The sequence below is a fragment of the Brienomyrus brachyistius genome, chromosome 1, assembly GCF_023856365.1.
Source record: "Brienomyrus brachyistius isolate T26 chromosome 1, BBRACH_0.4, whole genome shotgun sequence".
Lineage (NCBI taxonomy): Eukaryota > Metazoa > Chordata > Actinopteri > Osteoglossiformes > Mormyridae > Brienomyrus > Brienomyrus brachyistius.
In genome coordinates, this window is record NC_064533.1 from 10,879,485 (window position 1) to 10,901,025 (window position 21,541).

The 21,541-nt window shown below is 47.2% G+C and overlaps 3 protein-coding genes across 8 annotated transcripts; all 3 read right to left on the reverse strand.

Annotated features, from left to right (window-relative positions):
- Nucleotides 1-9,677: 9,677 nt before the first annotated feature.
- Nucleotides 9,678-14,450, reverse strand: asb13a.2 (ankyrin repeat and SOCS box containing 13a, tandem duplicate 2). The gene is made up of 6 exons (XM_049021995.1): nt 14,006-14,450; nt 12,644-12,831; nt 12,328-12,484; nt 11,730-11,864; nt 11,447-11,638; nt 9,678-10,734 (listed from the first exon to the last, which is right to left on the reverse strand). Exons 1-6 carry the CDS (start codon nt 14,061-14,063, stop codon nt 10,607-10,609), a joined length of 858 nt encoding a protein of 285 aa, XP_048877952.1. The 5' UTR covers nt 14,064-14,450; the 3' UTR covers nt 9,678-10,606.
- On the reverse strand, nt 14,046-18,110 carry LOC125747141 (ankyrin repeat and SOCS box protein 13-like). 2 transcript variants are annotated; one of them, XM_049021986.1, is made up of 6 exons: nt 17,618-18,109; nt 16,869-17,056; nt 16,609-16,765; nt 15,905-16,039; nt 14,704-14,895; nt 14,046-14,605 (listed from the first exon to the last, which is right to left on the reverse strand). In XM_049021986.1, the coding sequence occupies exons 1-6, from the start codon at nt 17,724-17,726 to the stop codon at nt 14,478-14,480; spliced, it is 909 nt and encodes a 302-aa protein (XP_048877943.1). In that variant the 5' UTR covers nt 17,727-18,109; the 3' UTR covers nt 14,046-14,477. The 2 variants fall into 2 exon arrangements, with proteins under 2 accessions (XP_048877943.1, XP_048877951.1); XM_049021994.1 differs by lacking the exon at nt 15,905-16,039 and having other exon boundaries at nt 17,618-18,110.
- A 285-nt stretch (nt 18,111-18,395) lies between these two features.
- LOC125747130 (ankyrin repeat and SOCS box protein 13-like) lies at nt 18,396-21,509 on the reverse strand. Of its 5 annotated transcripts, XM_049021972.1 has the most exons (6): nt 21,320-21,508; nt 20,526-20,725; nt 20,201-20,351; nt 19,932-20,066; nt 19,656-19,847; nt 18,396-19,439 (listed from the first exon to the last, which is right to left on the reverse strand). In XM_049021972.1, exons 1-6 carry the CDS (start codon nt 21,384-21,386, stop codon nt 19,312-19,314), a joined length of 873 nt encoding a protein of 290 aa, XP_048877929.1. In that variant the 5' UTR covers nt 21,387-21,508; the 3' UTR covers nt 18,396-19,311. The 5 variants fall into 5 exon arrangements, with proteins under 5 accessions (XP_048877929.1, XP_048877889.1, XP_048877918.1 ...); XM_049021932.1 differs by having other exon boundaries at nt 19,656-20,066; nt 21,320-21,509; XM_049021961.1 differs by having other exon boundaries at nt 19,656-20,066; nt 20,526-20,756; nt 21,320-21,509.
- Between the last annotated feature and the right edge of the window lie 32 nt (nt 21,510-21,541).

Below are 21,541 nucleotides of genomic sequence, written 5' to 3' on the forward strand. Positions count from 1 at the left end.
CAGAGCAAATTCAGACCCCCCCCCCCCCAAACGTCAAACTCCTTCCGACGCCACTGCTCATGGGATAGATGGCAGGCTCACCACGACTGCGAAAACTTGGAGAAGTGGAGAGTCAAATCCAGAAAGCATATGGGATTCTGCGGTGTGCATGCATGTGGGATAAAGCTTTAGGGTTTGGGCTCAGTGGGGAATTTGAACGAGGTGAGGTGCCAGACCGGACTCTGTTTTCCCAGTAGTTCCTGTTAATGATAGTTTCTGCTGTTTTCCCCGCTGTGAGCTGTGCAGCCATGGTTGGTTTTTCCATGAACATCAGAAGTGCGAGCGGGTGAAGGTTGCGGGCCATCTACACGCAAGGGACTCTCAGGACTAGAGACCCAGGCACGGCCCCGATATTCGGACACAGCTTTTTATGGCTTTTAATCAATGTCATTGTATCGCAAGCTGCATGTCCATACTGCCACCTCTGTGGATAGTGAAGCATTAAACACATAAGTGCCAATGTCCTATAATCCGTATCTGCTTTCCTCTGGAGTATATAAAAGTGTCTAACATTATAGTACTAACCTGGTAAAACCCAGAGGTGGACATTTCAGGTCCAGAAAGTAAAAATCCAAGCCAGGATTTTATTTCAACCAACCAGTTGGGCATAAAGAGTCAGAATCACAGAGGACTCAGCTGGTTGGTTGAAACAAGGTCTGGATTTTGACTTTCGGGACCTGAAATGTCCGCCTCGGGGAAAACCCCAGTATGTGGCTGCCTGAACAATCCATGCAAAGAAAAAAGGGGGGGGTGAGGCTTTCAGTAGGTCTTGAGGGGCTGAGCTCAGGCCGACGGTTAACATGACGCACCGTTACCAGTGGGGGGCGCTCTCCTGCCCTTCTCTGGTTCTCCAGTTGTAAGAATTTTTTCAACACAATAGAAAACAGACTTTTTTTTCAACAGGATAAAAAATAAATACACGTGTAAGTTTTATAACCATCATTTGGCTTCTGCCCCTGTCTAGCAGCTATAAAACACATTGGAAACATTTGCTGACCAAGATCATTAAAACAGATGTTTTGTGTATGAGATTCAGCTTTATTTTTGTTTTAGTCGTTCGAGCCGCTGAAATGGCAGAGTCTCCCGCAGAGTGTGCGCGGGTTGGACCGGGCAGCACCCGTGCCTTTGTTGGGCCTCCCTCTGTGTTTTAATAACCCGTCTCCCTCGCCTGGCTTTCGCTTGTCCATCCAGGGAGATAACGAGCTGCCAAAAATACCTTTTGGGGCCGGAAAACAATGGGGCCCTTTTTAGGAGCTGCAAGCTGCCGTCACCAACCACACCCCCACACGCACACGCACCCCCTCAGGCAGCCTGCATCCCAGCACCGTTTCCTGGCTGGCGCTGCCACCTGGCACTGGAGCGAAAACCTGGAATCAGCAGGCTTGGGGGGCGGGGGGGGGGGGGGGCAGCAACACGCTAACGACCTCGCTGCGGTGAAAGTGACAGCCTTCTTCTTTAAAAGCGCTAATGACAGATGGCGGTGTGGCCCGTCACCAGGCGGGAATGGCTCTGAATCCGGCTTCTGCCTTCAATCACTGGCAGCCGTGTCCACTAGCCACTGTCAGTTGCCATTAGCCGCTGTCAGTTGCCATTAGCCGCTGCTAGTTGCCATTAGCTGCCTCTCGCTTTCAGGCTGTGCTGAGTCTCCCACACTGGGAGCCCAGGGAAGAATCTAAATGACTTTAAAGCCCCTCAGAAAGAGCAGAACCCTTCCAGGGCACATCTGGCCCATGCTGGTGTACAGCCTGCATGAAATATGACGTACCCAGCATTTGTGGGATTGGCGGTTAGTCGTTGTGGGAGCAGACACTGGGAGTGAGGGCCTGCTTAAGGTTGGGGTCAGACACAGGGGCATAGCAAGGAATTCTGCCCCCCCCCCGACACAATGTCACCTTGGGTCCCCTCTAGTTCAGGGCCCAAGAAAACATGCCCAATATCCTCCCCAGACAATGGTCTTGGTCAGGCCTGGAGCTGGAGAATATGATCCATGCAGGACAGCCAGACACACAGGCTGGATCGGCTCACTGTAGCTATGCCCCCCAGCCAACGCAACGGAGTTGGTCCAGCTGGTATTTTGTGGTCGAAACACAGCTTGCCAAGAAGAATATGGCATCCGGGCACTGTGACGCACTGCAATTCAGGAGAGGACACACGGCACCGTTATGGACGCAGGGCAGCTACATTTCACAAGCTTCCTAGCATGAATAGGGTTTCCATGCACCTGTAATACAGTGGAAGGCGGCGGCATCCTGAGAAGCCACTGGAAACCTGCAGGCAGATGGAAGGGGCTGGAGGACCAAGAAGGACAGACTGACCCTAGATCAGTTCGGCATGGGTCGGAGCTTCTGGAACAAGTTGCGTCATTTTAAGACACCAGAAGGGTCAAGCCTGAGAGTTGGAAAAACAAACAATGCGTGATGTGCTGATGGGTGGGGCCCCACATATCGCTTCTTCATGTTTGTAGGAAAAGGGGAAAACAAAGTAAAGGGCTCTTTCTGCTGTCTGCGCAGGAAAGGTCCTCGATCTGTTTAACTTCCATTAAGTTAAGTGAACAGACTGGATTCGACTGCCAACACAGGCAGTGCCTTTGAAGCCCCTTGGCTGTTTGCATTCTGATGTGGATTTCGGTCTTTGATTTATTTCGAAGGAGTTATGAAAACAGAAACTGTCGGCTGTTACGTAACCGTAACTGGAAACACAACTAAAGCCACCCCCCCCCCCCACCCACACACACACACACACACACAGTTCAGCCCCTTGCAGTGTTTGAAACCCCTCTTTCCATTTGCATCCTGTGTTTATCTCACGTTTAGCAGGACGCTGAGGATGCGCTACTCACACAATGCGTTTAAATGGTAAGAGCAGAAAATCTGAGATACATATAAATTGGTCTCGCGGATCAGCATGCAGACTATTCTCTGTATGGAAATAAAGTTCACGGTTTGCCATGTCAAATATGTCCCAGATGCCGGCTTCAGGGGGCCTCAGCTGTATGTGGAAAAGGGCATGAAGAATAGTGCGACTCTGCTATCATTCAACACTTCAGTCTCACGTATTTACTATGTGACTTGGGAGGTTGGGAGGAGCATCAGTGCTAACAGAGGTCTGCTTTGTGTCTTCGAAAACTCACCTTTCTTCTTTTGCCGTTCCATACTGTCACCATTTATTCCAAAAACTCCGGGAATCTATGGCTGTCGCCCCTGTCAGGATGCTGGCCAACTCTCACTCCACCGCAGGCATGTGTGAAACAGGACCGGGGCCGGAAGCCGCTGCTGCATTAATGGTGTTTGTTCAGGGCCGAGGAAGGGGTCCAGCTCTGGGCACGAGAAGCTACACTTGTAATAACAATATTATATACATGTGTGCGCTCCTTTCTCAAGGCAGCCCATTTGCAAAAGGTCTAGACATTACCTCATTTCCCAAGATGCTAAGGATGCTAGTTCTCAACGGAGAGTCGCGGCGATATTCAGTGGCTTCGGTTCCCGCGAGCACAGGTTCATCGATACCCGGCCGCAGGCCCATGACTCACCTGCTGGTTGCGCAAATATTTGTAGCTCGAGGTGCAGCTTCCGCATGATTTGCAGAATGGGCTGCATGACCAGTTCTCCACTCATGCCTGGTATTCCAGTGGACCCTGCTTCCTATGACCATAATGCACTTGGGCGGCTCCAGCAGGCGCAGTGCAGATGCAGCTAATGAGCTCAGGCTGAGGTTTATGTATCTTTGCTTTTTACCTACGGACAAAAAGGTACAACAGTTTTTCCTCTTCTCAGATGTAATCCTTCAGTTTTTTTGAGGCCTTCCGCCATTAGAAAAGCTATTCTGGGAACTTTGTGATGAGACAAGCAGGTACGTAACTACAGGGACTATTGGGGGGTGAGAAGTAAGAGGTGTGGCTCATCAGGGAGGGAGGAGACCGGAGGGTCAGGCATGCAGGAGGTAACAGAACCAGACACCAGGGCGGACAAACAGGGCCAGGGACAGGAGGGACACCGGGGTGGACAAACAGGGCCAGGGACAGGAGGGACACCGGGGCGGACAAACAGGGCCAGGGACAGGAGGGACACCGGGGCGGACAAACAGGGCCAGGGACAGGAGGGACACCGGGGCGGACAAACAGGGTCAGGGACAGGAGGGACACCGGGGCGGACAAACAGGGCCAGGGACAGGAGGGACACCGGGGCGGACAAACAGGGCCAGGGACAGGAGGACAAACAGGGCCAGGGACAGGAGGGACACCAGGGCGGACAAACAGGGCCAGGGACAGGAGGACAAACAGGGCCAGGGACAGGAGGGACACCGGGGCAGACAAACAGGGCCAGGGACAGGAGGACAAACAGGGCCAGGGACAGGAGGACAAACAGGGCCAGGGACAGGAGGGACACCGGGGTGGACAGAGCACGGCTGGACTGACAGGGTGCACGGTGAAGACGGCACACAAAACCCAACGGACAGAAGCACTGGACAGGATAGGATGTACAGGACCACGAGGAATCATAAGAGTGGGGACTGGCAACCTGGAAGGGTACAGGCAACAGGAAGGTTCGACATCAATGACCAGACTGGGGTTGACAAGACAAACAGGTACTTAAATGCAAGGACTAACAAAGGTTAACAAGTAACAGGCGTGGCTCATTGGGGAGGGAGGAGACCGGAAGGTCAGGTGTGCAGGAGATGACACACGTTTATCTGCTTTATTATTTGTTGTTTTATGAACCAATGAACCAGCACAACCTTGAGAAGATGACATGAATGAAAACAGCCAGATGGGGGTGCTCTTGTTGGCATTGCCAGTTGGGTAAATCCTATTCAATTGGGATGAGACCTGACCTCACATGACCCCTTCATACCCAAACCTACCCCAGGTGATTGGTCCAGGAGGAAGGTTCAATGTTCCACACATTAATGAGATTGTGGAACATGGAATTTATGAATATGGCAAAAAAAACAAAAAGAGAAAACTTCAGGGATCATCGGTGATTAAGTCAGCTATTTGGGGTCTTCTGTGAAACAAAGACCATCACAAGCAGGTAAGGGTTCTGAGACAAACTCTCTGTGTTCATCCATCCATCCATTTTCCAAACCACTTATCCTACTGGGTCGCGGGGGGTCTGGAGCCTATCCCGGAAGCAATGGGCATGAGGCAGGGAACAACCCAGGATGGGGGGCCAGCCCATCGCAGGGCACACTCACACACCACTCACTCCTACGGGCAATTTAGCAAGTCCATTTAGCCTCGGCATGTTTTTGGACTGTGGGGGGGAAACCAGAGTACCCGGAGGAAACCCCACGACGACATGGGGAGAACATGCAAATTCCACACACATGCGACCCAGGCGGAGACTCGAACCTGGGACCCAGAGATGGGAGGCAACAGTGCTAACCACTGCACCACCATGCCACCCCCCTCTGTGTTCATTAAATCTGGAAATACTGCCCCACAATTACCCCAAGATTAGTGACAAATACAACAACGCCATCTATTGTGTGGAACGGAGGGAGTAATCCATTTTTCCTCACTCAAGTAAATATTTAATTTCATGGATAACTAATTGGATAAGTTTTTGTACTCACACTAACCAATGCACCTCCCAGAGGTGATGGGCGAAATGGTTGATCCGTTACCATGTCAACGTGACAGTAACTGGAAAAAATATTTATTCTCCAAAAAAGCCCCCCAAGGACATCCATCCGCCGTGTCTTTGTGTAGCTAAAGCAGCAGAAAGCTCAACAGTAACAAATTTGGACAATGATAGACTCCAGGTTCATGCCTAGACAGACAAACCACAATATCAAATTTTTTATTTGGTAACTATGTGCAATAAGATAAACTATGGATATATGTAAGGCATTATGGATAAAACTTGTTTTTGCTTGTTGAATGACTGATTATAAATAGCATGCCAGTCACATGGTACCGACCCCTCAGTGACCTTTACCCCATACTGTCTCTCTGTATTAATGCGCAGAAGTCTTGTGTTTTTCTTGCACACTTTCATAAAACATGTCAGTGTTCACTTTGGCCTAATCTGGTTTAAGCATCATTACGAGTCAGCTGGGTTCAAAATGCCGCAAAACAGCCGCCCAAGCAAGATACCACACCTGGCAATTAGCAGAATGCCGAGGGGCTCAATGATAGGCTTCAGGAAGAGAAGACAGGGCAGAACACAAACATCAAAACAGACAGGAACATTCTGTCCTGGCAGCATGATTTTACAGCCAGAGTTCACGCAATGTCAGCGGACCGAGGCGCTTAAATTCACACGCCACCATGAACAAACCATAACACGATATTTACCCTTACCCAAGCAAACAAACACAGCTAGATTATTAACATGATATTCGACCCTCCACAACCAGATAAACAGATCTGCATTCACTATGAACGTGATATTTAATCTTAGCTAACCAGACAAACTGATCTAGTTGTTATTAACATGATCTTTATGTGTATGATCTCCAAACGTGGTGTCTTACCAAGAGTCTATTTGCTTTTAAAGTTTAATCGCACGAAGGATGACAGTAACACAGCTCATTTAAATGAGAGTCCGCATTGGCTCCTGACTTAAGATGGCCGAGGGAGTCAGGGCTGGGCTGTGTCGGCCCAGAGCTGAAACTGGACCACACATGGTGCTTGCACACGACCCGATGTCTGGAGTGTACAGCTGGCGGACTGGGGAGTGGGCGTGGCTTTGAACGGGCCTACTGTCAATGGTTGTATTTCACCTTGCTGACAGAAGAGAGCCTTCTGAAAGCAGGTTACATCTTAAAGTGACTATAAATGATATGCGAGAAATTCTTCTGGCTTTGCTTGTACTGATTTCCCGCCCCAAACACACACACACACACACACACACACACACACATGCTGAATCGACACCCCATGCTAAGGCAATTTTCAGACACGCAAAACGTACAGCAGGTTTGGTAATGACACATCTGCCAGCATACGGAGTCTTGAAGGGAAATCCTTAGAAAAACTGAAACCGTATGTTACAAGATCTTACAGCACAAAGCGGGAGGACAGTTTTTAAGTCATGGAAATTTATGTTGCAACGATTATAATATTCATCAGGAGATTAAGTGTTTTCTCAGCGAGTCAAAGCAGGATTAAAAGGAGATGATTCAGTGTAACTAGGAGAAATGCTATAACCAGAAAGGGGAAAACCGGAAGTAGGACACAGATCTCATGGCGGTAACGTGGAGTGTATGTGTGGCTGGTGGGAGTGGGGAGGGGGGCCTCATGCTGAGCGAGAATCTGAAGATGAGGATCCACGTCATGGATCACCAGAAAAACCAGTCAGCGTGCCGGAGATCCAGCCAGATGCTGAGACCGCAGGCTCCTCCTAGGTACCCGCGGCCTGAATATGTTTCCCACCAAATCCTTTAGCTTTAACGGCGCTATTTGTGGCTGAAGTCCCCACAAAACGAAGCTTGCAGTCAGAGACATTTTAAAATGGTCAGAGGTCCCTGGGCGTCAGCCTAGGTAAACCTGTGCTTTGAAGCGTGTCTGCTTGCAGTGAAACAACCTCTGACTGAACGAGTGTGAATCACTCGACGGTCGTCTCTCAGCTTTGTTGTTTTCACAGGAGGAGACTCCGCGGAGTGAAAGGTTTACCTGTTTCCCCACAGGGCAGGTCTGTTAGCACTGTGACGGCGTGAATGACACAGATCAGGCAAACCTCCAGGGGAGTCCGACAAAGCGTCATATTCATGGTGACTCAGGCACTCAGCTCAAGGAAGATACAGATCATGAAGAACAGAATACATGGGACAGGAAACAGAAACCTTCTGCCAGAACAGCCCATGGTGAACACTGGAAAGCAACAAGAACAACAGCGAATCCAACTCACATCGCCTTTGAGTCTTTAAACCCCCCCCCCCGCCCCCAAAAAAAAAAAATAATTTAATAGAAGAAAAACAATCCAGGCATTTGGATCAGAAATAAAAAAAAACAATGTCAGAATGTTTTCAGATTTTTTATTTTGTGTATATTCACTTTCCATAATTCACTTTCCATTCACTTTCCACCAGCATTTCCATGCAACACTTAGATGACGGTCGTTCATATTGTTTCAGTTTCGTTCATTTTTTGTTCAGATATTTTTAGGCAAATGCATAAAATCATGCCGCAGAAGACAAAACACACTGATCAACAGCGATTCCAAAAAAAAAAAAACATTTTAAAAAGAAAGAGAGCATAAGTCGTGTTATAAATATCTTACATGACACGCAGTGCTGCGCAAAAGCCTTACGTAGCCAAAGGAAATGTTTAAGACAATGTCTGGGTAGGATGTGCATGTTTGCTGAGAAGAACACAATTTAACAAGAGAATACATACAATGAATAACAAAATAACAAGAATTTCTCTTGTTCTTCAAAAAGTTACAAACACCTTGTTTGGCTAGATGAACTTTCCACAGGCCCACCTCAGCCATTCCACACATTCGTTAAATTTCAGCATCATCTCACTTTTAATTGACTTAATTTGTGAAATAATTTGATAAGGTATTAATTAGCCAGACATGGTAAGAGTCAACAAATATATGCACATATTGGATGGTTCCTGTGAAGAGTGGGTTGAGTTCAGTAAAGGTTTGGAAATAAATAAGCTGACACACTTTGAAGACACACATATAGTTTTACACCAACTTGAAGATCGACCAAACATAACTTTCTTTGACTGACTTGTGCATATTGCAAATGTACAAAAAGCACCAGGGAGAATTATACAGAGTAATACCTAATAAATTAAGACTGCTTATAATTTTTTGCCAGGACAGCGGGGGGGTACCCGGTCCTCCACCCCTGGGGGGGGGCTGCCTGTGACTGTGGATATTTGTGTAAGGGGTTGAATAGAACTAGGCAAAGTGGATAACGAGGACAATTCCTGACGTCATATTAAGACAAGGTGCAGGCAGAGAGGTCTGGGCTCTCCTGGCATCTCACCTATGGAGCTGCTGTTAGCTAAATAGGGTGTGATGGTAGCATGTACTGGAGATATTTGGGTTTTAAGAGCTCTGTGTAAGTAGGAGGGAGTTAAGGTCTGGAATTCTGGGGCTCAATAGGTGGGGTTTTTGGGTACCGGTATGTTGAAATTGATGCGGCTGTGATTTGTGTGGCAAATCCTGACACTAGCATGCCTGGGATCTGTGTGGGGTCTCATTTTAAAGGGGCTTAACTATTATGGACATGGTGCAGTGTGCTATCTGTTTTGAGGGACAACTGTGGGGTAGTATTTTTTTTGGGGGGGGGGGTCCTTCAGTGGAGTTTTTAGCCTAATATTGTGATAATGAGTTTTATGGGAAGATGTGTGTGTGTGTGAAGCTGGGCTTCACTGTCGAAGGGCCAGTGCGGCTCTAGGCTACGTTTACCAGGAGGTGAATAGGAACAGGAACACTAACAGGAACAGGAACCTCTTGCACTGTTCTGGTCTCCTGCTGCATCTCTTTCCCAGATTAAAATGAGATGCGGTTACTCTAGGAAAACAAGAGTTCCTTGCCAAAGCTTCAGACCTTTTCATGTCTCATAAACAATTTATTACTAAATTACATCAAGCGATGCATCCCATTTTTGTTAAAAGAACCATTTTGGGGAGTAATTAGACCCCATCTTCCTTGTTCACTGCACAGACCCCCCTCCCCCCCCCCCCGCCCAACAAACTGTAGGCTACCCCACACCTGAGCATCTCCACATGCCAGTAACATTCTCGCCTCACGGGGAACCTCACGATGCTGATGTCAGCTGACACCGGGAGGCCCGTGTAGTGCTCCAAAATCGCACGTGAGGGTGAGACGTGGACGTGGACCAGGAGAGAGGTGAGGTAGGTTGGCTGCGTGAGCAAAGCCGCCGGTGCCCAGCTGAATGCTAAGCAGGAAATGCCTGCCGTAAAAATTCCCTGATAAACTGTTTTGAATTAAGATGCCTGCTTGCTGAATAATTATATTAATAATTTACCAGTGCGACCTTGATCAGTCCAGCATGCCAGCAGAGGATCGTGGAAAATGTCCAGATAACTAAAATGACTTCCTCTAGCAAATATTTACTTGACTTGACAGCAGTTAAAATGACAGATTTTAAAACAATTAAATTCAGTGGAGGCAACAAACAGCGTAACCACAGAGGCAGTTACGGGACAGACTCATCATTTTTTACCATCTTCTCACTGATCCACCTCCAAGGTGAAATAAAAATGAACAGGACCGTGTAGGGGGGTTAGCAGGGGTATCTAGGGAGCACCTGTGCTATTTCACTGTGAGCGACATGACACAAGCCCTTTTATTTTGAGAGTGTCCTGTGGTTCTCTGTCATAGCAACAGGTGTGCTGGTGTGAAACCCTGTCACTTAGTGCCCGGCTGCCGTGGGGTGCTATTCTGGCCAGGAACCACTCTGCTCCTCCCTCTCGTGTCTGACTGGGAGCCAGCAGGTTTACTGGGCACAGAATCTGGGGAGAATCTTGCATTATGGGATTGATGTTTTTCACTTAGTGGGTTTGTGCTCCTCTGAGTGCATGTTATAGCTGAATGTGGCTAAATTTGTGCTGGTGGAGCTGAGCTTGAGTGGTGGCTCAGCAGTAGGAGAGGTACTTAATGATCCTGTTGGGGACACTCAGGTTGGATACAGCTTCCAGTGTCCTTGTGCCCAGCGCTGTCCTCAGAGACACCCTGCTCAACTGCTGAAGACTCAGGGGTGTGCCTTGCAAAACAAGGGGGGAGAGAGCAAAGGCTTATGGGATATTAGAATTCCACAAAAGCAAAACATAACCTCATGTCGCATGGAAGCTCTTGAGCACCACCTAGTGGTCAGTCACGTTATGTTAACAGCGCTGAGCTTCACATTCGTTGTTCATCGCAATCAACACTTGGACCTAAAAATGAAACGGGACTGAAAAGGTTTTTACCTCTGAGACAAGGCCTCAAAGACAGCCAACGACAACATGTGAGAGCCAGATGAGTAGATCCTAGTTCTTTTTTTTTTTACCGAAAATAATTGTTAAAATTTAGAATTTTAGGATTTAGTGATCAGTGGTCATTGTTGACACCACAGCACACAGTGCGCAACAACGTGTTCTCTGCATTTAACCCATATGTGACAATGTGACATAGTAGTGGGCAGCTAGTTCAGCACCGGGGGAGCAGTGCTGGGGGGCGGTACCTTACTCAGGGTACCTTAGAGGTGCCTTGCTGGTCAGGGATTCGAACCTGCAATCTTTCAATTACAAGTGCGCTTACCTAACCATTAAAATACCACTGCCCACAAAAAAAACCCACACTAACAAATAACGAACTATTATTTATACGACATACCAATTTACACGATGCAAATTACTTTCAGTATAAATTACATTGCTATTTTTCGCTCACGCGTCCTCGAGTGTACTCATTTACCATTTAACACAGCAACATACTTTCATAGAATCGCAGGCAGGCGGCTGTAGGAGACCCGGGCCCGGTGTAGTCGATGGGCTTTTTGCCCAGGTTGTCCCGGGCGTACACGTTCCCTCCGAACTCCACCAGCATCTCCACCAGCTCCATGTTCTTCACTCGGGCTGCGTGGTGCAGAGCCGTCTCATGGAGCCGGGCGGCGTTCACCTTGGCACCTCGGGGGATACGATCATGTTACGCTCAGATGGGCTGGGACCGGAAGTCGGTCGGGGCGCCACTACCCTGACGGTTCTGCTGCACCCTCACCCGCTCTGAGCAGAGCCTTGGCGCACTCCACCTGCTCATTGGCACATGCCACGTGAAGCGGGGTCCCGAAATACAGCTCGTAGGCCTCCAGGTGGGCACCGCCCGTGATGAGGAGCTGCACGCAGTCCGGGTTACCTGAGGTCACACGCACGGGTGGGCGGGAGTCAGCCGACCTCAGCGCCAACACACCCAGACCATAATCGCCGTTTCCACGGAGACTATAGTCACCCATCGCAACATTCGAACATAAAGCATGCCTGATTATTAACGAACAATGCATAATAATAATAATAATAATAATAATAATAATAATCAGGCAAATAATAATAATAATAATAATTATTATTATTATTATTATAAACAAACTTGAAAATGGAGAATAATGACAAACACCACAGGCTGCATTTTCACCCCTGTACACGCACAGGCAGTTGTACCCAAATCCTCGCATAAACACACCCGGGTTGACATCGTGTTGCTCATAAGGAATGCAAAACTCTTAACATTCTCTGTTTCATTACTCATTGACTGGACAAAAAGACCAACTGTAGGGCTTTTCTGGGAACCAGAGTATTCGGGAACTGAAATGTGGCCCCACCGCCTATGCAGGCTTCGTGTAGAGGAGAGGTGGTTCGGGACGTCAGAGCAGGGTTGACGGTGGCCCCGTGTTCCAGCAGCAGTTTGATGCACTCCAGGCTTCCTGCGGCACAGGCGTCGCACAGCGGGGTGCTGCCGTCGACGTTCCGTGCATCCACCTGCAGGGGGCAGCCTCGCGAACTCAACCTTTTTTAATTATCCTACCAAGCTCGAGTTTTTACAGCGTAATCACGACGTTCTTTGTCTTAAGAGTGATCCTCGCTCCCTGTCACCTGTGTGCCAGGTGTGAGTGTGTGTATATTCCTGCCTCCTCTCACCTGTGCACCCGCATCCAGCAGCAGCCTCACACACTGTGCCTGTCCTTGTATACAGGCTTCGTGCAGCGGGGTGATGGAGTCCACAGCCACCATGTTGACAGAGGCGCCACTCCGGATCAGCCGCTGCAGCTCCGGCACGTGGCCCTGCGCCGCCGCCTTGTGGACATCTGTTCTTTCAGCCCAGAATCCTGCAACAAATGTGGAGAGAGAGAGAGTGTGTGTGTGTGTGTGTGTGTGTTTGTGTGTGTGCGGGGGGTTAGAGTCTGTTGGACTGCAGAACAGCTGCCTGGTTCATAATAATAATAATAATAAATGAATAATAATGGGCAGTAGTTTAATTTTTATATGTAGGCAATTGGAAGAAACCAATCTAACAACTTAAATTCGGGTCTAGCGCAGAAACAGTTATATGAATAACTCAATCGCAACATTACTACCTGAAACTTGAAGATTAAAATGAATAACCAAATATTACAAAAAGTCAATTGGACTGTACAAAATCATACATATTCAAATTGGTGAAACTGGGTGAATCTGACAGATCATACACTAGATCATATCAGAATTAGAAGCAGCTTTATTGGCCAACTCTGTTTACACATACAAGAAATTTGACTCCGGATTTGTGGTCGTACTTACACAGGACTGACATACAGAAACAGTATGTACAGAACAGACTTAAGTAGCTAATTCCTGCCCCACTCGGATATTTTCGTTTTGCAGGGTGATTCAGGAAAACATTTGTATTCATAAGAGAAGCACTACCTGATTGACCAGTGAATGCCTTAGACGAGTTCCCCAGCCAATCAGGTGGCTTCATTTATGAATATTAATGAAATTCACCGACCCACCCTCAAAAACACAAGTAGCACGTGTCGATGTTAGCACGTTCACCTGCCAGTCAGGTAAAAAAAAAAATAGCGCCCCGCTCGGCAAACGTCATCGTCGGCAAACCCGTCACGCTTAGAGCACAAATAATGTCCTTGAATGTCGGTCTGCCTGTATAGGCGTGTGTGCCGTGAGATAAAAACACGTCCGAGACGTGATTTATGTCCAGGCGACTGCATGACAGTTCCCACCGTTGTGTAGGGAAAAAATATACCATGCCGTACAATTCTCCTTATTATCAGATTTATAATATTCACTGCAGAAATACAGGAGATCATACCGTACAATGCGCTTCCTGGCGGGTTTATGACATCAAACGCTGGTGTATAAATACGGGACGTCATGATGCATTAGTCCACAAGAACGACTGCGGCTATTTTCTAGTCGTTGCCAGCTGAGGCAGAGCCACGCTTCTGGCATGCAGGACTGATCGCGTTAATACCGGCAAACGACGGCTGAACGACTGAGACTCACCGATGTCCCCGAAGAAGTAAGGTTTAGCAGGCACGACCTCCATTTTTACGGCATTCATTCACAGTAAGTCATAATAAACAACACAACGAGACGCAGAGAAGAGAAAAACTAAAGTACACAGTGTACTGTATGGGATTACCGAGGCAGCGCACTAGGAGATCGTCCTTGTTTTGACACACAGGAGCGCGCTCGCCTCGATAATATTTATGGGAGTTGTAGTTTACACTTAATACGTGGCCACCTCTTTATATAGTTCAATGATATTCTGTACGGGAAAACTAATGAGTATAAGAGCATATAGTCCCTGCAAAAAGATCAAATGATAAGAAAAAGCAAGATCGGAAGTTAGAAAAATTAACTGCTTCGGTCTTTTTGAGGTGGACAGTTTTTAGGCTTTGCTGTCCACCGAGGCAGTGATCTGGTGTGGGTTTGCAGGTAATTTAATCCATGGGTTGCACTTCCAGACAGTTGTTCATCTGTAGCACAGGTAGTCAATGATACGCTGTGACAGCTGGAGTCTGGACGCAGCCGCCTGGGCCCTCGTACCCAGTGCCATCCTCAAACAGGCTCTGCTCATCTGCTGCAGACTCAGTGGGTTGCCTGTAAAAACAGGTGAAATCCACCAAATTTGTGGGGTCTCCCATTCTGTCGCACTCCTCTGTACATGCTGGTCAGGATTACAGGAGGTAAAGACATACTTTCATAAAACTCCAGGCAGGCGGCTGTGGGGGACCCGGGCCCGGTGTAGTCGATGGGCTTTTTGCCCAGGTTGTCCTGGGCGTACACGTTCCCTCCGAACTCCACCAGCATCTGGATTAGATCCACGTTCCCCACTTTAGCTGCGTAGTGGAGTGCCGTCTCGTGGAAGCTGGCAGCGTTCACACGGGCACCTTGCGGAACACGGTACCGAAACGTTTTCCTGTATTTATCATTAATCCATGGATCCATCCAGTTGCAGCTGTGGCCGTAGCTGCAGATCCTGGGTTAGTCACCACGTCTAAACCCATCAGCAGCTCCACTTTACTCCATATTTGATTCTCCCAATTTTGAGACATAGAAACCAAGACCATTTATTCTCCAGAATGTCCAACATGTATTCATCAATTTTCTAACTGTTTATGCTTGTTGGGCAACCTGGGCAGAGGGTACAAGCCTGGGGTCCATGCTAGACAGGATGCCAATGCTTTGCTGGATATGTGCGTGCGCACACACACACACAGACACACACACAGTCGTGTAATCATATCTTTTTGGGGCCCGCTCATTCATTTCTATGGGAAAAATGCTACTGCTAACTATGACAACCTTAACCCCCACCCTGCCCTAACCATAACCATAAGTAACCAAGCAAAATACAAGAGTTTTAGCATTTTTAGTTTTTTCATAGCAGTCACTGATTTTTATAAAATCAGAGTTTTCCCTTATGGGGACCAGGAAACCGGTCCTTATAAGGGAAAAAAATGGGTATTCATCATGTTATGGGGACATTGTGTCCCCATAAGGTAAGGTATACCTGCTCACACACACACACACACACAAATACACTCACCGATACACTATAGAACAGTGTTTCCCTATTCAGTCCTCGGGGACCCACAGTCGGTCAATGATTTCCCAAGCTTCCTGCCAGACGGCACACATTTTTGCTCCCTCCCAGCTCCAGGGGAGCAAAAACATGGACTGTCTATGGGATCCCTCAGGATCAGACTGGGAAACACTGCTATAGAGAGTTTAGCCTAACTATAAGTCTTTGTACTGTAGGAGGAAACCCAGCAGCGTAACACAGAGGAAACAGACATCAAAGGTGGGATTCATCCCAGAACCCTGGAGGTGCGAGCTGCCATGCTCATAATCATAATGTCTTTTAGCTACTCCAACTGAGGGAGCTTATCTTCTCACCTGTGTTGAGCAGCACTCTGGCACAGTCCACATTTCCTCTGGCACACGCCGCATGCAACGGTGTCCCGAAATAGATGTCAAAAGCCTCCAGATGGGCACCTTCTGCGATCATGAGCTGGGCGCAGTCTGGGTCGCCTGAACACACACATGCATGTATTTATCTTATAAGATGCCAAAGGTCACTGCAATCCAGTGTCAGCCAGAACTTTCTAGACCCTGTTTGGGGGGGGGGCTTCAGCCATGGTGTTTTTGTGTCTCTGGATATTTTTTCAGATTGAAAGCGGTAATCCTACTGAGGGCCAAATCGTAGTGCTGCTTTTATCGAAAGTGACAGTAGGGTCAATTCCCTGGGCCAATTGGGGGTTAAGGACTTTGCTCAGGGGCTCAACAGTGGCATCACTCTGGCAAATATGGGACCTAGCGACCTTCCGAGGAGAGGCACAAAGTTCTAAGCCACAGTGACACACACCACCTCACGATAATATCAGAATCACTGAATCTCCCCTTTTCACTTTTTCAAAACTGCATCCTTCTAGCCAGATTTCAATAAACAACCTAAGGGTATTTCAGTTGCATTTCACTACAGTCCCCCGCATTAAGAATTGAGCTATAGAACACAGCGCTGCACACACAGTGAAAGTGATCGAACATAAACGGGAAAGGCATCATCCGCCAATGAAAGAAAACGCGGAACTGCCCCTTACCACGTATGCATGCCTCGTGGAGCGGTGAGGCCGTCAGGGCGGTGAGAGATGGGTTAACGGAGGCTCCATGCTCCAGAAGAAGTTTTGCGCACTCAAGGCTGCCGGCAGCACAGGCATTGCACAGCGGCGTGCTGCCGTGGATGGTCCTGATGTCTACCTGCAGGGGGCACCAGTGGGACAAAAACTACTGGATTTGAATGCAATATCAGTATCAGTCAGGACTTCCAGTGCCTGGCTTACTTGTGTGCAGTTTCTCCCACCTGCGCTCCTGCAGCAAGGAGAAGCTTCGCACACTGGGGTTGTGCTTCTGCACAGGCGTCGTGGAGTGGTGTGATATTGTCCGCAGTGACAGCGTTGACGGAGGCGCCGCCATCGATCAGCCGCTCCAGCTGCAGCGCGTTCCCGAGCGACGCTACATGGTGCAGCTCCGTCCGGCCCGTCCAGAGCCCTTCAGTTCAGCGCGTTCACGAGAAAATTATCCATACGTTACAGTAAAATATGTTCCGCTAATTTCTTATGATATTTCATAAAAGCAAATCAGACGTTTTAATATTATTAGGGTACTCATTTGTCAATGTGCATACAGTACTGGGGTCAGGATTCTCTTTGCGCTTGCGTTACGCCATTTTTAAATCGGCTTGTTATATGAGTGAACTTAATTCAAGTTTACATTGTAGCGCAGTGAATTAATAACTACACGTTTCTATAAAATTTTAAAGCATCTTCCAGAATGTTCTAAAACAAAATTCTGCTGTCCGACCACTTATGCTGAGTATATGGAGTTTGATGTTTGAATGTGGGGCACATCTGCGATCATACCAGTAAGTTCTCTATGATCCGATACTACGTAGCCTAATACCAAAGTTGGTTGTTAATGTACTGTTCCCTAAAGTAATATAAATATGTAAATTACCAGGTAAAAAATGATTTTAACGGTATTCTCAAAATTAAACATTCATATCAAAATTGATATGTCCTTACCCTCATCCTTAGTCTGTAAGACACATACCTAGATTTCCGAAAAACTCAGGCCCAGTGGTTGTCATTTCCATTTCCGTGCGACACATTAATAATGACCATTCGGTTACATGGATTTGTTCATATGTGTACATAAACATCTATATATAGTGTGCTGGATCATGACTTGTAGATGCGAGTCAAGGGAAGTGTAGTTCTCCATTCTCACGAGGGTCATGGATCGCCTTTTCCACCCTATGATAAATCCAGAACGTGTAAAATAAATACAACGGCCGAAATACATCTCCCATTTATGCTGTCGCATGGTGCACTATCGTTTGTATCATAGTTATTATATACACGTGAGTACACAAGTACTCGCTTTTGTGAATTTCTCTGCAAGCCGCATCATCGACACAAAATGTAGCAAGTCACACTAAGGCAACTTTTCAAAATTATTATTAATCATACTGCCAAGGCAACATACGAACTTTTCAAAGCTAAAAAATTGAAAATTATTGGTAAAGCCAGTCATCCGATTTAAATCCAACGGAGCATGGTATGGCTTCCATATGCTGAAGAGGAAACTTTAAGGGACAAACTTATGAGCATGTCCCTGCATGCTCGCGAGCTGTGTAAATAAGCCCTGTATTGTGCCGTTACTTGTGCTGTGTATGTAAGAATGTTTACCCGTGTCGTTATTAAAGAGCATGCTGTCTTTGAACGAGTGCAGTTTGTTTCGTTCCTGCTACTGGGAGGCCAGTGTCAACTGGTTGTTACAGTATAGCGGTTATTGAGTGCGTTTTTTTAAAGCGAAAAACAAGGAAATATCAACATGCAAGTTGTATTTATTGATCCATTAATAAATCATGTCTGGGATACAAAAATAATTCTATCAGCTCGCTTTTTGCTCCTATACATTTCTTTTTCTGCAGTTCTGCGTAACTTTCATGTGTGGCCAACCGATTTGCAAGTTTATCTCTGCAAACCCCACTCCAGTAGTTCGTGTCTGAACGAAAAGTACCGAGTCTGGAGTTAGAACTACAAAAGGGTCCTGGAACTGCCTCCGAGGAACTACAATCGGCCGAGTTCCTGCAGTGTGAACACAACAAAAATCCCTGGTTCCATAAAAAAAAGTTCTGGTAGCGTGAAAGCACCTTTTGCTGCCACACTGTATTGCTGCTTCATTTTTGGGGCTATTTGTCTAAAAATATAATCGCATAGTAGTTTTTGACATCACATTCAGAAGGTCGAAAGTCATTTGCTGTCACCCTTCCCTTTTCTGCCTTTAAGAGATCTGTCTCAAAATCTTACCAGTTCCGGTTTGTCACACAGACAATGTGTGTGCAAAGACTGGGAAAAAAATCAGCTAAATACTTTTTGAGTTATTGCCTTATTGAGAAACTGTTTGCAGCAGAAGCAGACCGGTCCAAAAAACCATAGGTATTCCGTCTGAGGAATACAATAACATTTAATGCAATTAGATTTAATCTTATCCAGTGCCTTATTTAATAAGAGTTCTAGCAATCTAGCAGGACTAAATTCAGAATATGCGAGTCTGTTTTCATAAATCCAACAGCCTCAGAGATTAAAGTCTGATATTGTCAGTTTCTAAACAGCAGCATAGAGGTTCTCTCTATTCTGATGTGTCTGACATCCAGGATGTCTATCTAATCAGGCATCTGAACAGCCTAGGGACTGACCATATTTGGATGTGTACATAACATTTTGACAAACTACAGCAAGTCATTCATATGAGAGGTAGTTAATGATCCGATTGGGTAAGTTGAGTTGGGACACAACTTCCAGTGCCCTTGGACCCAGCATCATCCTGATGGAGACTCTGCTCAGCTGCTGCAAGCTCAGCGGTGTTCCTTTAAAACACACAGGAAACAGCAGAGGTTTATTCGAAAAGAAGCTATCACATGACATCGTCACACACATGTTCCAAAGAACCACAATATGGACGCTTCAAGAATGAGATGATCAGTTGCTTTCAACTTTGTAACTAAACTCTGAGGCATGTGTGTCGCATTTGTTGCAGGTACATTAAGTAACAGAGCAGAGGGAACAATACTGTGACAGCGTACTTTCATAAAATTCCAGGCAGAGGGCAGCAGGGGACCCGGGCCTGGTGTAGTGGATGGGCTTTCTGCCCAGGTTGTCCCTGGCGTAAAGGTTCCCCCCAAACTCCACCAGCAGCTCAATCAGGTCCACATTCCTCACTTTGGCTGCGTGGTGCAGAGCCGTCTCGTGTAACTTGGCAGCATTCACGTTAGCACCTTGGGGTGGGAGGGGCACAGTTTTTGCAGCACCGAAGTCCACCAGACACTGACACACGCCGGCACCATGTTGCACCCCCTTACCCGCGTTGAGCAGACACTTGGCGCAGTCCACCCGCTGCCTGGCACATGCTACGTGCAGAGGGGTCCCGAAATGGCAGTCGTGAGCCTCCATCCGCGCCCCACCGGCGATCATGAGCCGCACGCAATCAATGTTACCTGCAGGAATGAAAAACATGCGTTTGTTTAGTGGGCTGATGCTACGTGGGGTACAATCAGTGCCAATGCAGGTCACATGTGAGGCAAAATGCACCACACAGAGGTTAATGCACAATGGAAAGCATGCGCCCCACCTCCCATGCAAGCCTCGTGCAGAGGTGAGAAAGTGAAGAGAGGGGGGTTGATGGTGGCACCGTGTTCCAGCAGCAGTTTGACGCACTCCAAGCTCCCTGCAGCACAGGCGTCGCACAGCGGGGTGCTACCGTCGATGTTACGCGCATCCACCTCAAAGCAAAGCAACAGTGACACAAATCCCCTTCACCTGTGTGTCGAATGTGTGTGTGGGTGTCCCTCTCTCCCTGTCATCTGTGTGCCAGGTGTGTGTGTATGTGTGTCCCTCTCTCCATCTCACCTGTGTGGCAGGTGTGTGAGTGTGTGTATGTTCCTGCCTCCTCTCACCTGTGCACCCGCATCCAGCAGCAGCCTCACACACTGTGCCTGTCCTTGTATGCAGGCTTCGTGCAGCGGGGTGATGGAGTCCACGGCCACCATGTTGACAGAGGCGCCACTCCGGATCAGCCGCTGCAGCTCCGGCACGTGACCCCGACAGGCAGCCTCGTGCACCGCCGTGCGGTCGGTCCAGAACCCCAAGCCATAAGCTGAGGCCATATAAAGCTTAGAAAAAGAAACCTGTGCAACCACAGGCTGTTCAAAAACAGAGAGCTAATATTTTAAACGATTTACGACTGTCTGTCATTGTTAACTATTACTGCAGAAAATGGTACTGAAGGATTTTTTTTCTCATGTGTACATTGTACAAATTCGTACAACGTGAAAATTACTATTCTGCCTATAACTGTCCTCTCAATTATTTTGCATTAGTAAAACATCTACCTAACCAATACAGCATGTACACATGTAACATAATCAAATTCGGGTGTTTATAAAATCAATATTTGGTTAAACTGAAATTACTACAATTGGAGTGTATCTGGTGTTTGCATGAGAGCTCTTTAATTTGCAACCTTTGAGTAATAATATTTACAGCGTATTTTAAGGAGCAAATATATTTATCCAGGCACGCATGATGAACTTGAATTTCCCTAAGCTTTAATTAGACAGTATTTACGGCTGGCGACGTCTGCACGAGTTCATCGGTGTTTAATGTAATAATGCTCCAGAAGAACATACTTCCGAAAAGCCAATAAAAATACCACTGGCAGTTAAGCGAAATACATATCACGGGTACTTACCAATGCCTACGAAAATCGAAGGCCTAGTACGAATAATAGGCAAATATTTCATATATTTCATAATCATTTACCTAAAGAGATGTCCATTCATATATCGCATGGTAAACAAAAATATTTCAACCCGTATCCGTAGGCACTTTGCAGGGCTGTCATTTGGCAGCAATGCTCTAAGGGACGATGGGAAATGGAGTTTTAAAACTGGAGCCTGAGCTTTTCACGCAG

What these genes read in the sequence shown, in the direction of transcription:
- LOC125747141 (XM_049021986.1), bottom strand. Translation starts at nt 17,726, where the DNA reads ATGTTTATGTACACATATGAACAAATCCATGTAACCGAATGGTCATTA. An exon ending in CCACGAGGCATGCATACGTG is followed by an intron (nt 16,040 to 16,608) that starts GTAAGGGGCAGT and finishes GTGTGTGTTCAG; the next exon opens with GCGACCCAGACTGCGCCCAG. An exon ending in CTGCCTGGAGTTTTATGAAA is followed by an intron (nt 14,606 to 14,703) that starts GTATGTCTTTAC and finishes CTGTTTTTACAG; the next exon opens with GCAACCCACTGAGTCTGCAG.
- asb13a.2 (XM_049021995.1), bottom strand. Translation starts at nt 14,063, where the DNA reads ATGAATGCCGTAAAAATGGAGGTCGTGCCTGCTAAACCTTACTTCTTC. An exon ending in TGCTGGATGCGGGTGCACAG is followed by an intron (nt 12,485 to 12,643) that starts GTGAGAGGAGGC and finishes TGCCCCCTGCAG; the next exon opens with GTGGATGCACGGAACGTCGA. An exon ending in CAAGGCTCTGCTCAGAGCGG is followed by an intron (nt 11,639 to 11,729) that starts GTGAGGGTGCAG and finishes GTATCCCCCGAG; the next exon opens with GTGCCAAGGTGAACGCCGCC.
- LOC125747130 (XM_049021932.1), bottom strand. Translation starts at nt 21,386, where the DNA reads ATGATTATGAAATATATGAAATATTTGCCTATTATTCGTACTAGGCCT. An exon ending in TGCTGGATGCGGGTGCACAG is followed by an intron (nt 20,352 to 20,525) that starts GTGAGAGGAGGC and finishes CTTTGCTTTGAG; the next exon opens with GTGGATGCGCGTAACATCGA. An exon ending in CTGCCTGGAATTTTATGAAA is followed by an intron (nt 19,440 to 19,655) that starts GTACGCTGTCAC and finishes TGTGTTTTAAAG; the next exon opens with GAACACCGCTGAGCTTGCAG.